Raw genomic sequence first — 12483 nt, 5'->3', positions numbered from 1 at the left:
CCCTCGTCACCACCAAGTCCCCCGCTGGCTTTCTTTGCATATTTGTCATGATTTATAGGTAGTACTGATGATTCCCTTGGATAAGGAGGAAAAAGTTACTGAAAGCATCAGACATTACCCTTTCCTGTGGTAAATGTATTTTTGGTTGTGAGCCTAGCTGCTGAGGCATCTCTCCAGCCCTCCTGTGGTAAATGTTAAAGTCAATCTTTGAAACTATTCCTCTTCTTGTGTCATAAAGGATGTGTCCAGCTGTAAGGAAGTAGTAAAAGCAGAAACAGTGCTTATAAAAGTCCTCAGGGACACGAGCACGTGCCGTGTCTCTTTGTGCTCACTTCGCACGTGGGTCACTTTGGGAAAAGGAAGGCAGCTTCAGGCTGGGGTGCAGTGCAGCAACAGTTCACTAGGCCAGCAGCCGGCTGGGCTTTGGCCACAGGATTGATGCTTATCCTGAGGAGAACTCTGTGTCTCATCTGCGCCTTGAGTGCTCCCTGGCATGGAAAACTGTCAGTCTTGAATAATTAAGGAATCCTCAACCCTCAAGTGAAATAAATAATTTCAACTTGGTATATATATTCAGAAGTTTCAAATCATGTTTGAGTTCATGGGTAGTTAAGTCCCTTTTGCCTAGAAGAATGGACATTGTATTACTGCATAGATGGTAGCTGATGACACTATGCTGTTTCCACAGTGGGACCACCCTGGGACAGTCTCCCTTGGGGCAGATCCAGCTGACCATCCGGCACAGCTCCCAGAGGAACAAGCTCATTGTGGTCGTGCACTCATGCAGGTGAGGCTGGCCGACACCGCCACTGGTGCTGCTTGTTTTCTGTCTTACGTGTGTCAATAGCGTCTAAAGTAAGAGTATTCTTAGCTTATAAAAAGTCTGGTGACTATGACAAACCGGATTCTGAAAATGTGGAGTTCAGTTCAGGGAGGGATTCCTGGGGACCTTGTGTGTTGTAGCTGCTGCAGTTGTGACTGACGAGGGTGGGTGATGCAGAGACTGCCCCAGGGGCTCTGAAGACCGCCTGTCCACCTGCCTGTGGCTGTGGGTAAATGAATGTGCTTGGCTCATCATAGTCATCCTGGGAAAGGAAGGGGATGGGTCCATAGAGGAGGCTGGCCCTGTGCAGAAGCTGTGCTTGGAGATCCTAAAGAAGCCACCAGTGTGGCCACGTAAGTCCTACTGACAGAGGGAGCTTGTTAGTGTGTTAGAAGCAAGGGCCATGAATGCCCGCCCATACTCTGCGCTTAGGTAGTCAAGCCTAAAGTTACTCTGGCCAAGCTGCTAAAAGGGAAATGTAAAAGTGATGCCACCACCTGATGGTACAGAAACGCACTTAGGGGAAATCCAGTGTGTATTGCTCCTTGGGGGTTCAGATAAAAACTTGATAAACTAATTTGAATATGATTGAATTCTTTTTTTTTTAATTCTAATATTTAGTCTTCTCTGGTTTGTGTTATAAGAAACCTCATTGCCTTCTCAGAAGATGGCTCTGATCCGTATGTCCGCATGTACTTATTGCCAGACAAGAGGAGGTCAGGGAGAAGGAAAACACACGTGGCAAAGAAAACACTAAACCCCGTGTTTGATCAGAGGTATGGTGGGCACTTCATGTAGTTAGGAGGCTTCCTGGGTGAGACGGCAGGTGGTTAGCTAAGGCAGCCCTGAGAAACTCGCCTCAACCCGGAATACTGTTGGGAAATGATGCTCTAGCATATTCCAGCGCATGTTGCTTGTTAAATAAGTTAAGTAAGAAGCACAGACCTTTAAGCGGAGGCACTAAACATATATCCACGTTACAATGTTACAGATTAAAGGTCAAGTGTTTGGTTTGGTTTGGTTTGGTTTGGTTTGGTTTTGGTTTTTCAAGACAGGGTTTCTCTGTGTGGTCCTGGCTGTCCTGGAACTCACTCTGTAGGCCAGGCTGTCCTGGAACTCATAGAGATCCCTCTGCCTCCGCCTCTGCCTCCTGAATGTTGGGATTAAAGGTGTGTGCCACCACCGTCTGGCTGAAGGTCAAATTGTTGATGACTGAAGAACTTTGATTTGGTGGGTAGCATATATTGATGCTGAATTTTAAATTGAGAAGAATGTAAAGACACATTTAAAATTTTATAACATAATAACATAAAATATACATTTTTGAGAAAAGCTCTACTCTTCTAAAACACTTTCAAAGATTAGTGTAGATATAAATTGCAAATCACAAGTGGTCATCTTAGTAGAAGCTTCCTTGGTGTGGTTGGTGGCTGGTCTGATGGGCCCAGCCGTGTGTGGGTACCCCAGAAATCCCTTGGAGCACCAGTCTCTGTGCAAACTGCCCCCGCCTCATAGTTCTGACAGTTTAGTATGTGCTAGTGTTGGGGAAATAACACAACTGAATAGTCTCTGTTGGCTCAGTGCTGCAGCTTCTTCAGAAGTACCTCTCCCTCACTGTCTTCCTGCAGCAACTTTATTTTAAACTAAGGTCAGTTTTAGAAGAAAAAGCAGACAGCGTTTAGAACAACCTCAAGAACAAAATGCCATTTTTAGTTAAAAGGAAATGCAGCAGGGTCACAGAGAATTGACAGATGGTGTCTGTTTCCATTGCAGCTTCGATTTCAGTGTGTCGCTGCCTGAGGTGCAAAGGAGAACGCTGGACGTAGCGGTGAAGAACAGTGGTGGCTTCCTGTCCAAAGATAAAGGGCTTCTTGGCAAAGTAATTTTTTTAAAAGTCCTTGTATCCTGCACACTGTAAAATTGAACACTTCCCTGTAGTGCAGTTGAAGAAAGGTTGATTTTTTTTTTTTTTTGAAGCTTTGAAAACTACTCAATACTACATTGGAAGAAAATATGAAGGAACATATTCTCAAAGGGCCCACAGTCTTAGCTAATTGTGATTCTCCCTCTAGCATGTCATTGAGTTTCTTCTTCAGATTTTCTTGTGTCTTTTCCCTGTCACAGTTAACCTTGGTGTAGGATTATATTTCCTTTAACAGTGTACAGAGGTTTAGATAGGGAAAGAGGCTGTGAGTTGTTGGTGCCACTTTGTCAGCCGCAGAAGTGAAAAGTCTGTATGACCTAGGCTACTGCCGGTAGATACGAGAGACAGCGTAAAGGAGGGAGGTTTACTTTTCCCTCCTGACTTGAGGCGTTTCAGTGCCTGGGCACTTTGGCACCACGGTTTCCGGGCTAGCTGTAAGGCAGAAAGAACTGCTCGGTGAGGAGCACGAGGCAGAACCAAGCGGCCCTGCATAGTGGCCAGAAATCAGAGAGAGATAGGAGAAGGAGAGAGATGGGAGAAGGCCAAAGAGAAAGTACAGATTTCCAGAACACATCCCAGTGCCCTGCTTCCTGCCCCTGGACCCCTAGCTACCCAGCAATTCCGTTGCCGTCAGAGTCAGTTCACATCCAAGCTGCACCCTGATATTAGTAACATACTTGCCAGTGTCTCCAGAAATTGCCTCTGCCTGTGTCCCATAATATTCTTAATACTGTCAGATACAAGAATGATCTCTTGGACATACTCAGCCATGTAAAGGTTGAAAAGATGTTTGAAAACGATAACTTTAGTTTTGAGGAACGGGAGAGTTCCGATTGTCAAATTCAGTAATTAGAGAGGTAGGAGGCAGTGGTGGATGGTCTAAAAGGAGTTACTCAACACATTCACAGTGCCTTCTTTATCCCACAGGTGCTGGTTGCTCTGGCATCTGAAGAACTCGCCAAGGGCTGGACCCAGTGGTGAGTGTGCCCCTCTCCCAACTAGCAGGCAGTTCCCAGAGAAACCTAGCCATGTGCGCAGCACCACGCCAAACTGTACTATTGTACTTTTCTGTGTTTTCTCAGGTATGACCTCACAGAGGATGGAACAAGGCCACAGGTGATCACGTAGCCACGCTGGACATAAGGCCTATTTCTCAACGTGTATCGAACCACCTCAACATGGAACACACTTTCTTGCAGATGTACCAATGCTATTTTTATAATTTTAAGTATTGAGTTATACATACCTTAATAATTTTATAAAGCTGTTGGCACTGTAGGAAAATTTGGCCAACATTATTGTTAAATTCCCCCGTTGAGTTCCAGCACTTCACCAGGCACTGCGGAATGCAGTGGTGCGGTGTGTCCCTGTGCCGTGTGGAGCTCTGTCAGCCACACCTGCTGGAAGCAGCGGGCACCTGCACTTGCTCACCATGGCCTTGCCTTGCATCCCGGAGGTGCACTACACCATGTACATAGACTCTGGATTTTGTAATATCTACATGCCGGCTTGGATAAAGAAGAAAGTGTATCAAGGAAATACGTATTTTCTTCTAAAATGTATTAAATTCTGTGACCAATAATGATTTTCAGCAAAAAGTTCTCAGAGATCCATTGTGTGATATGACTTTTTTAAGGGAAAATGGAAAGAGTATTAAATATTAGGATATTTATGTCTAGTATGAATGATAAAGTGTTCAAATTATTAACATTATTGTAAATAGGAAGATAAGAGTGAGAAGCCAGTGAATGACTTATTAAAAAGTGTGTAACTGAGTAATAGACAATACCAAGAGTATTGTCAAAGCTCATGAATCACAGTATACTCATATGAAGTTTATTACATAAGCAAGGAATGTGCTGTTCATTTGTAATTGTTTGTTATAACTGATTGATGAAATGGTGCAGAGATAGACACATGCCAGGTGTGGTACCTCATACCTGTAACCCCAGGATGCATGGGAGGCCAGTGCAGGAAGACCAGGAGTTAGAGGGCCTGCCTGGGTTGCACAGCAAACCTATCTTGGGAAAAAGAAATGCATAGTTTATACTTTGCCCAAAGCATAGGAACTAACCTTGGTATTAGGAGACAAGGTATTGTCCAGATTGGACGTAAGCCTGGTTTGTTTTGTCCGTGTTTCTAACCCCATAAAGACAAGGTCTGTTGTTAGTAGAAAGTGGTGGTAGAACAAATGGGTGAACACAAGGAGTAACATGCTAACGACTGACACTGTGCTTGCTCTTGCTGGGAGGACCTGGCTCTGCCTCCATCGCACAGAGCCTGCTGGGACCCCCACACATATGGGACCTCACACGACAAAGAGAGAGACCCTGCCCAGCGCCGGCAACATCAGCTGTCAGTCTCGCCAGTTTCTGGATATCCTCAGCCTGTACCATGTCAGGTCATAACATTGGGATAGTATTATACGTCTTTTGTTTTAGAGTCCTTTTTTTTTCTCTTTAGATTATGAAAAACATGTTTTACATGTGTTGGAGTCCCCCGTCCCCCCCCTTCATCCCCCCCCCAACCTCTTGTGAGGTGAGGCTATATCGCAGTGTTATAAGCTATGCATGTCTGTAAACAAAGTATGCACAAATGGTTTTTGCATAGACGTTTTCTATGTGTGCATTTTAACCTACAGGAGAAAAGGGCTTTCCGCCATGAGATCGTTTAAAACTATGTACACTTACAGCAGGAAAATGCAGCTTTGTAATCAAAATTGGAGTAGTTCCTTTCACATGCTTCCTGGAACTAAACCACCCATGGGAAGCTTATCTGACTAAACCTTCCAAAGTGCCTATGATGAATACAGAGTGTTCTGTTTCTACTCTCCTCCCGTCTGCAGATGAGAGTGTGCCTCAGTTTGTAATGTACCATGGGTGCATTTGTAACGGAGCCTGTGGCCAGAGTACTGTCACCCTCTGTCTGTTGACCCCTGCCTTTGAATCCTGTTTATAAATCTTTCTATTAGTGTGCAGGATTGGTTTTCCTAGGAGAAAGTTGATGTGTATGTGGGTGGCAGTTTAGTCACAGGAAAAAGACAGGTAATATCTTATTAAAACTAGTTGCTCCATCATGCTATTAGATTTTTTTTCCTGAAGTATCTTTTCAGTTGGTCCACTGAAAGGGCTTCAGTCATAATCTATAAAGGAGATGTTCTCGCTGAAATTGTATCATGTCAGTGGTTTTTCACCAACAACTTAAACATCTTGGTTTTGTACCCACATGCTTAATCTGTTCAGTGTGTATTTTATTTAAGAGAATACTTTTCTTAACAATTAGGCAAATTGAATATATTTAAGGGTACAATCCCCCAATAAGTCCTCAGTATGGCGCCCTCTGCTGCAGTCACAAACACTGGCACCGGTGAGTTCAGATATAGCCTCCCCACCTGCATCATCCCAGTCCCCCTAGCAGCTGTCTCCCTGCTCTTTGGAAAGGAGAAAGTCCAGTGATACCAGCCAGCCTCCTGGTTGTAGTCCTGTGTCCTGCACGTGGAGAGCTGAGTTGCCATCAAGTCACGTTCCAGTATCCTGAAGATAGAAGATACTTTGAGTTCTCAAAATGTTAACACTCAGTTTTTAATGACTTATCTAGGAAAAAAAAAAAAAAGAACTTTAAGTTTTCTACTTGGAACCAAACCAGTGAGGGGAAATTAGTGATTTGAAGTACAGCCCCACTAACTCACTCACGTGGTGGCTTATCCTGTGCCTTAAAGTACCAAGGGATTTTCACGTATCAGGTGAAGACAAAAGCAGCCTAGCAGCTACCGTTACCACCACTTGTATTCTGCACCCGAGAGTCCCTCTATAGGCAGTCCTTATGCAGAGGTCAGTCCTCAAGACAGTTTGGGATTCTTTCAAAAACCCCAGGCAGATGCAGAGAGCACAGGTTCCTGGATGTGTATTCTCTGGTTGCTGCAATGACTGGTCCCATCTGGATTACCCACTGTAGAGGAGGACCACAGAGGATTGGATTTTCGGTTTTTTAATCATAGAATGTGCTTTTTGCTTAATTAATTTTACATAACAGCACATGTATTTATTCAATAAAACTTTTGTTAGCTCACTTGTAATATGCTTTTTTGTGTGTTTGTCTCTTGAAGTGAAATCTTCAGTGTGGAAACAGATGATTTGGAAAGTCCACGTGCTGCGTCATGTATATTTGCTGTCTGTGCCTTCCTTCATCGTCAGGGTGGTTTGATACTACTCTTATTCCCATCTGGGCTTTGACTGTTCTCCACCTAGCTCACAGACTCTGGGTTTTACAAGCAGCTCTTTGAAGGGTAATGGCTTGGTAGGAAAAGTCAGTTAAATAAGACTGGAACACTGAGAAAGTCCCTGAAAGAGCTGCTGAGATAGGTGTGAACAGGGGTGAAACACTCAGGTATCCAATATCGAAGCAGGCCTAAGGACACACTTTGTAGTCTTTCTGAGGCATCCCCACGTCTAACATCGTGAGTGTCTCTGCTCATATGCCGAAACGTCACCTTTGCTTGGCCTTGTTTGTTTGTTGATAGGGTAGCCAAGATTGGCTTTCAACCAACAGTATTCCTGCCTCAGCCTCCTAAATGTTGAGATCACAACTTTGCTCCCAATCTCGTTTCTTTACCCGTCGTAACGTCTTGCTTTACATCCCTCCATCTAAAAAAAAAAAAAAAAAAAAAATCATAGTATACCATTGCTTGCTGGGCAAGCAAGCACTCTACCACCAAGTCACACCCTTGGCTGTCTCTGCATCACTCTTCACTGTCAGTGTGCCTAAAAGACCTTTTTCTTTTTTCTCATACCTAGACTCTAAATATTGAAGTACACATTTCCTGTCTTTTTCATTTTTATTTTGTGTTCTTAAAGCCACTGTCCATCTGTGCTTTCTAGATTGATGCCACAGACTTTCCTTCAGTGTTCAAGGCCAGTGCATCTAGTTCCTAAAACCTCTGTCTTACTTCTGTCTTTGTCTTGTTTGTCTAAGTACCTAGCTAGAGACTTAAACAGCATCATGCCCCGGCACATCCTTCCTTGTGTGATAGCTGGTACACGGACGGACGGACGGAGGGAGGAAGGGGGGGAGAACTTTAATCCTGACTTGAGGATGTACCCACTTCTGCTACAGCCTCAAGCCCATCTTGGTCTTTTCTACTGTCAACTCCCAGTTTTCAGCCGCTCCTGTCTTTGTTTTTTACTAACATCCAGAGGAATCTTTAAAAAAAAAAAAAAAAACAAATCCCAACTACTCTTTTCCATTGCCCTTGCACTAAAGACTAAGAGCCTGTAGCTCCCAGGCCCTGAGACTCTGCCAGACGCATCTCCAACAGGGTCTGTTTATACTTGTTTACTTGTTTAATTACCAGGGTTCTTCCCACCTCAGCATCAACTTGATGCTCTTCCAAGGATACTGGCCTGAACAGTGCTCACTTCCCGTCAAATAAATTCAAAGTTGATTCCCTCAGGGTCCTTTACCAGCCTCTAACCTTAAATGGCCCACCCACCCAGACCCTTGGCACCATGCTTCTTTTGTTCATCTTAATGAAGTTTTGGTTGAGCATTACTTATGATTTTTCTGCCTGGACTATAAACCACTAAGAGCAGAGTTTTCGTGAGTATTAGTTTTTGACGGCTGTCATGAGCATGCAATTGATAACCCAAGTCTGCTGAATAGATGATCTATAAACATTGAGCATACAAGACTCTTGTGTAATGAGCTCCCACTCAACAAATCCTAGTTCCCTCCTGACAGTTTTATTAAAGGCTGAACGTGAATGTGGTGAAACATGTAATAATAAAATAGAGATCAAAAAGCTACTGGCATAATTATCTTAAAAACAGTTGGGTCACAAAAATGAGAAAAATGAGAAATTAGGAAGTCTTAATTTATTTGGTGTTATTCTGGAACTCCTAGACAACTCACTATGAAAAAAGTAAATTGTAAAGTACATACTGAGAAATGTATCTTCAGAGATGGTTGCCTACTTGGGAACTCCAAGAGAATAGCCCAAAAAACTCAGGTTTAACAGATGTTTAATGAGGTTAACTGTGAGATTATAAAATCTTCATTTCTTACATTCTTTTTTTTTTAAGATTTGTTTATTATGTACACAGTTTTCTGTCCTCATGTGTCCCTGCATGCCAGAAGAGGGCACCAGATCTCATTATAGATGGTTGTGAGCCACCATGTGGTTGCTGGGAATTGAACTCAGGACCTCTGGAAGAGCAGACAGTGTACTCTTAACCTCTGAGCCATCTCTCCAGGCCCATTTCTTACATTCTAATAGTAATAGCAATTTAAAAGAAAATGAACTTTTTTTTAAAAATCATACAACAGCTTAGGGCTACAACAGCAGTGAAAATCTACAACTTCCAAGGGGGGGACAGGATGAATTTAGTAAATGTCTTATTCCTGAAAAACTGCTGCTGTATGACTTGTCTGGATCCTAGGAAATCTGTGTCTACTGTGTTTGTCAAACATAATAATGCAGCTGCCTGAACCTGTGGTACCTCTAGAGACAGAAGTTGACAAAACAGGAAAATACAAAAAAAAAAAAAAAAAAAAGGTTGTAGAATGGAGGACATAGAAAGGTATGTGTGAGGAGGGCGTGTTCATCCCCAGAAATGAGCTACAAAAGTCCTAGTTTTATTTCTGGGTGCCATAAAGAGTAAGGGATTAGTTGAACCAAAGTACTAAAAAAAAAAATCTTGATTCACCTGCTAACTAATCACATAAAGTAAAGAGGCAGCAACTTCAAAGAACATACCTTATAGGTATTATAGTTAATCCAGGAAAGCCACAACACAGCCTGTGGAGAGGAAGAAGGCACTTCTTTGCAGAACTGTGATACTATATTAAGTTTTTAACCTCAAAATCATGAGGTACCCGAAGAAATAAAATGTAGGCCATATGCCAGGGGCAGGGACAAAAACAGTCAGTAGAGCCGGGCATTGGTGGTGCACGCCTTTAACCCAGCACTCGGGAGGCAGAGGCAGGCAGATCTCTGAGTTCAAGGCCAGCCTGGTCTCCAGATCGAGTGCCAGGATAGGCTCCAAAGCTACACAGAGAAACCCTGTCTCGAAAAACAAAACAAAACAAAACAAACAAACAAAGTCAGTAGAAACTGTCTCTAAGGAAGTCCAGATGACCTTAAGTTAGCTACTGTGATAATGTTGAAACAAACAAACTACATGTGTGAAGAATGGGGAAACACAGGAGAGCAAGTAGAGATTCTTGAGTACAAGAAACTCAGGGTTCGTTGCAGTTCAGCAGATTGGAGCAGACGGAAGAAAGAGCATATGAGATAGGTCAATAAAGACTATCGAATCCAAGGAACAAAGGTGGCACAGAATAAAGAGAACTGACATATAGTGAGAGACCCACACAGGATGGAGAGGAGCACCTAGAAAATGTTTTAAGAAACACTGTAGGCCAATGAGATGGCTTCGCAGATAAAGGCACTTGCCACTAAGCCTGGGTGCCCATGTTCGTTCTGCACCCAGACTATAGATTGTAGGAGAGAATCAACTCCTCCAAGTTGTCCTCTCAACTCCATATGTATACTGGCAAAGGCACAAACAAACAATAAATAAGTAAACAATGTTATTTTAAGGTGTTTTATCATTTTGTATTTTAAAACAATCTTTTCTGACTTTACCCACCAATCCCAGTCCCCACCCCACCCCCTCCTCCTGTTCTCCCCACCCTATCCTCCACCCACTCCTCAGAGAGGATAAGGCTTTCTTCCCATGGGGAGTCAACGAAGTCTAACATATCTCTTAAAATGTTTGTAAAAGAACAATATGAGGTTGTGTCAGGTCCAGCCAACCTATTCAGACGTTCCTGACAGGAGTGAGGACTGAGAAAAAAAAAGAAGTTACAGACACCCCAAGCCCCAAGTTTCTTACTCATCGCCCTTTATATACATACCCCAAGCAAAAGGGGAGGGTAAAAGACTTCCTTACTATGATACAATGAACAAACAAACGTTAATTACCTGCTTAAGATCCAAAACATCTGGTCACCACGCCCTAAGTCAACATCCTATGGTTTAGTCTTGAGGGTCATGACATCCAGTAGCCACACCTTGGGCCAAACACCCTGTTGTTTAAACTCGAGGAGCAAGAATAGGTTTGAACTCTCTGACCTTAAGATGGAACAGATTAAAAGGCCCAAGTCCACTTCCAGGTTTGAAATCTACCAATACCCACCAATCCTTGAGCACAAAATCTCACCAATTCCTGGACTTGGTTTAAGATTTCTTCAATTCCCCACCATGGAAAACTCCTCCCCCAAGAAACACTCTATAAAGCCTGCCTCCTGCTCAGCTCCCTGCTGCTTCTTGCCCAAACCGAGGCAGCCCCAATAACTTGTGTGAGACTTACTGTGTGGTGTGTCATTGTATTCTCTGGTTCCTGACTGGGTAGGCTTTGGTGAATCAAGCATCCCCTGGTTTAGTATCTTGATGTTGTAATCATAGCAATCTCCCCGACCTATGAGGAGAAGCTTCTAATGCTCGCTCAGAGAAACTGATCTCAGCCAAGCTCTGAGCATCTGTGTTAATATTCATGCTTTATAAGATCTCTGAGATATAATTTTAACTGTGAAAATTTCTTTCTTAAAGTGACCAAGTGGTGTGCCCATCACTGCTAACTTCTAATAATGTTCATTACCTCAAAACTCACCATCATTAGCAGTTACTCTCCATTTACCGCCTTCCACCCAGCAAAGCCTAATCTTTCTGTCTCTGCAGACTTTGAAAGCAGTTGAGACTTTGATATAAAGGACATCACTCCCTATAGCTATTAATTAGTTCCTGGCTTCTTCCGCTGAGCATAATGCTTCAAGGTTGTCCCTGGTAAAGCATTTATCAGCACGTCATTTGTTACGGCTGAACACCTTTCCACCAAATAGAATACTTCTGTTTGTGCATTTGCCTATTGATAGACATCTGGGGACTTCCCTTTTTTGGTCATATGGTAGTCCTGAAAGGCTCGTAATCAAGTATATATTGGACAGATGCTGGTATGACACCTCACTAGATAGCCCCATTCCCCATGTAGGTTCAGATGATGTGGGAGCATCAGCACAACAACTTTCAAGTTTCTCCTTTTCTCATCTTCTAAAATCATTTTCTGTTACTGAGATTAGAGGGTCCTGCCTCTCCCTGGAACCTGTGGGTAAGAAGGAGTCAAACCCTGTTAAATACTGTTGTATCACCGTAAGTGATAAACTTTTATCCTCATTATCCCTTTTGATATTCATTTTCCTCTAAATAATCCATGATCCTGGTGGCAGGGTAGTCTGGCTCTTTAGTTAACAGCTGTTACACCCTTCCTTAGTGCCCTGGCTGAAGTCAGATGCACTCTACTCTCTTGTAAATACTAGTTGCTTTGGACACTCCTTGATACCTTGAGGAGGCTACACTGCTGCCATGTCTGCTTGTTGCCAGAGTACGACTTTGTTTCCTGAAAGCACAGCCAGACTCTGCCATCAGAAACCTTGCTACACTGTAGATTATGCTGACCTGCCTCTGTTACCTGGCAGAATCCACTCAGGCAGTACCTGGGTCAGCCCAGGGTTCCATAGAAACTAAGTCTGCACGCAGGTGCAGAGGACCCCTTTAAAAGACAGACCCCTGCCCACTTACGCTCTCTCCTGTCCTGTCCTGTCCTGTCCTGTCCTGTCCTGTCCTGTCCTGTCCTGTCCTCTTCTCTTATGCTCTCTGCCTCTCTATGGCGACCGGCCATGG

At 43.4% G+C, this 12483-nt stretch overlaps 1 protein-coding gene and 1 long non-coding RNA gene across 4 annotated transcripts in view; one reads left to right on the top strand and one right to left on the bottom strand.

Moving 5' to 3' along the window:
• The window catches only part of Esyt2 (extended synaptotagmin 2), a 70944-nt gene extending 64122 nt beyond the window's left edge, over positions 1 to 6822 (top strand). For all 3 annotated transcript variants that reach the window (XM_027417034.2, XM_027417035.2, XM_035445142.1), the window contains 5 exons: positions 689 to 787; positions 1468 to 1599; positions 2597 to 2702; positions 3675 to 3724; positions 3830 to 6822. In XM_027417034.2, coding sequence (XP_027272835.1) covers positions 689 to 787; positions 1468 to 1599; positions 2597 to 2702; positions 3675 to 3724; positions 3830 to 3875 — 433 coding nt within the window. In that variant the 3' untranslated portion in view covers positions 3876 to 6822. The remainder of the gene's footprint in view (positions 1 to 688; positions 788 to 1467; positions 1600 to 2596; positions 2703 to 3674; positions 3725 to 3829) is intronic.
• On the bottom strand, positions 5980 to 7413 carry LOC118238837. The gene is made up of 2 exons (XR_004770084.1): positions 7237 to 7413; positions 5980 to 6280 (listed from the first exon to the last, which is right to left on the bottom strand). It is a non-coding gene; the product is annotated as an uncharacterized LOC118238837 (long non-coding RNA).
• Between the last annotated feature and the right edge of the window lie 5070 nt (positions 7414 to 12483).

The sequence above is a fragment of the Cricetulus griseus genome, chromosome 5 (assembly GCF_003668045.3).
Source record: "Cricetulus griseus strain 17A/GY chromosome 5, alternate assembly CriGri-PICRH-1.0, whole genome shotgun sequence".
Taxonomy (NCBI): domain Eukaryota; kingdom Metazoa; phylum Chordata; class Mammalia; order Rodentia; family Cricetidae; genus Cricetulus; species Cricetulus griseus.
The sequence above is the reverse complement of the archived record's forward strand: the minus strand, read 5'-3'. Positions and strand labels throughout refer to the sequence as shown.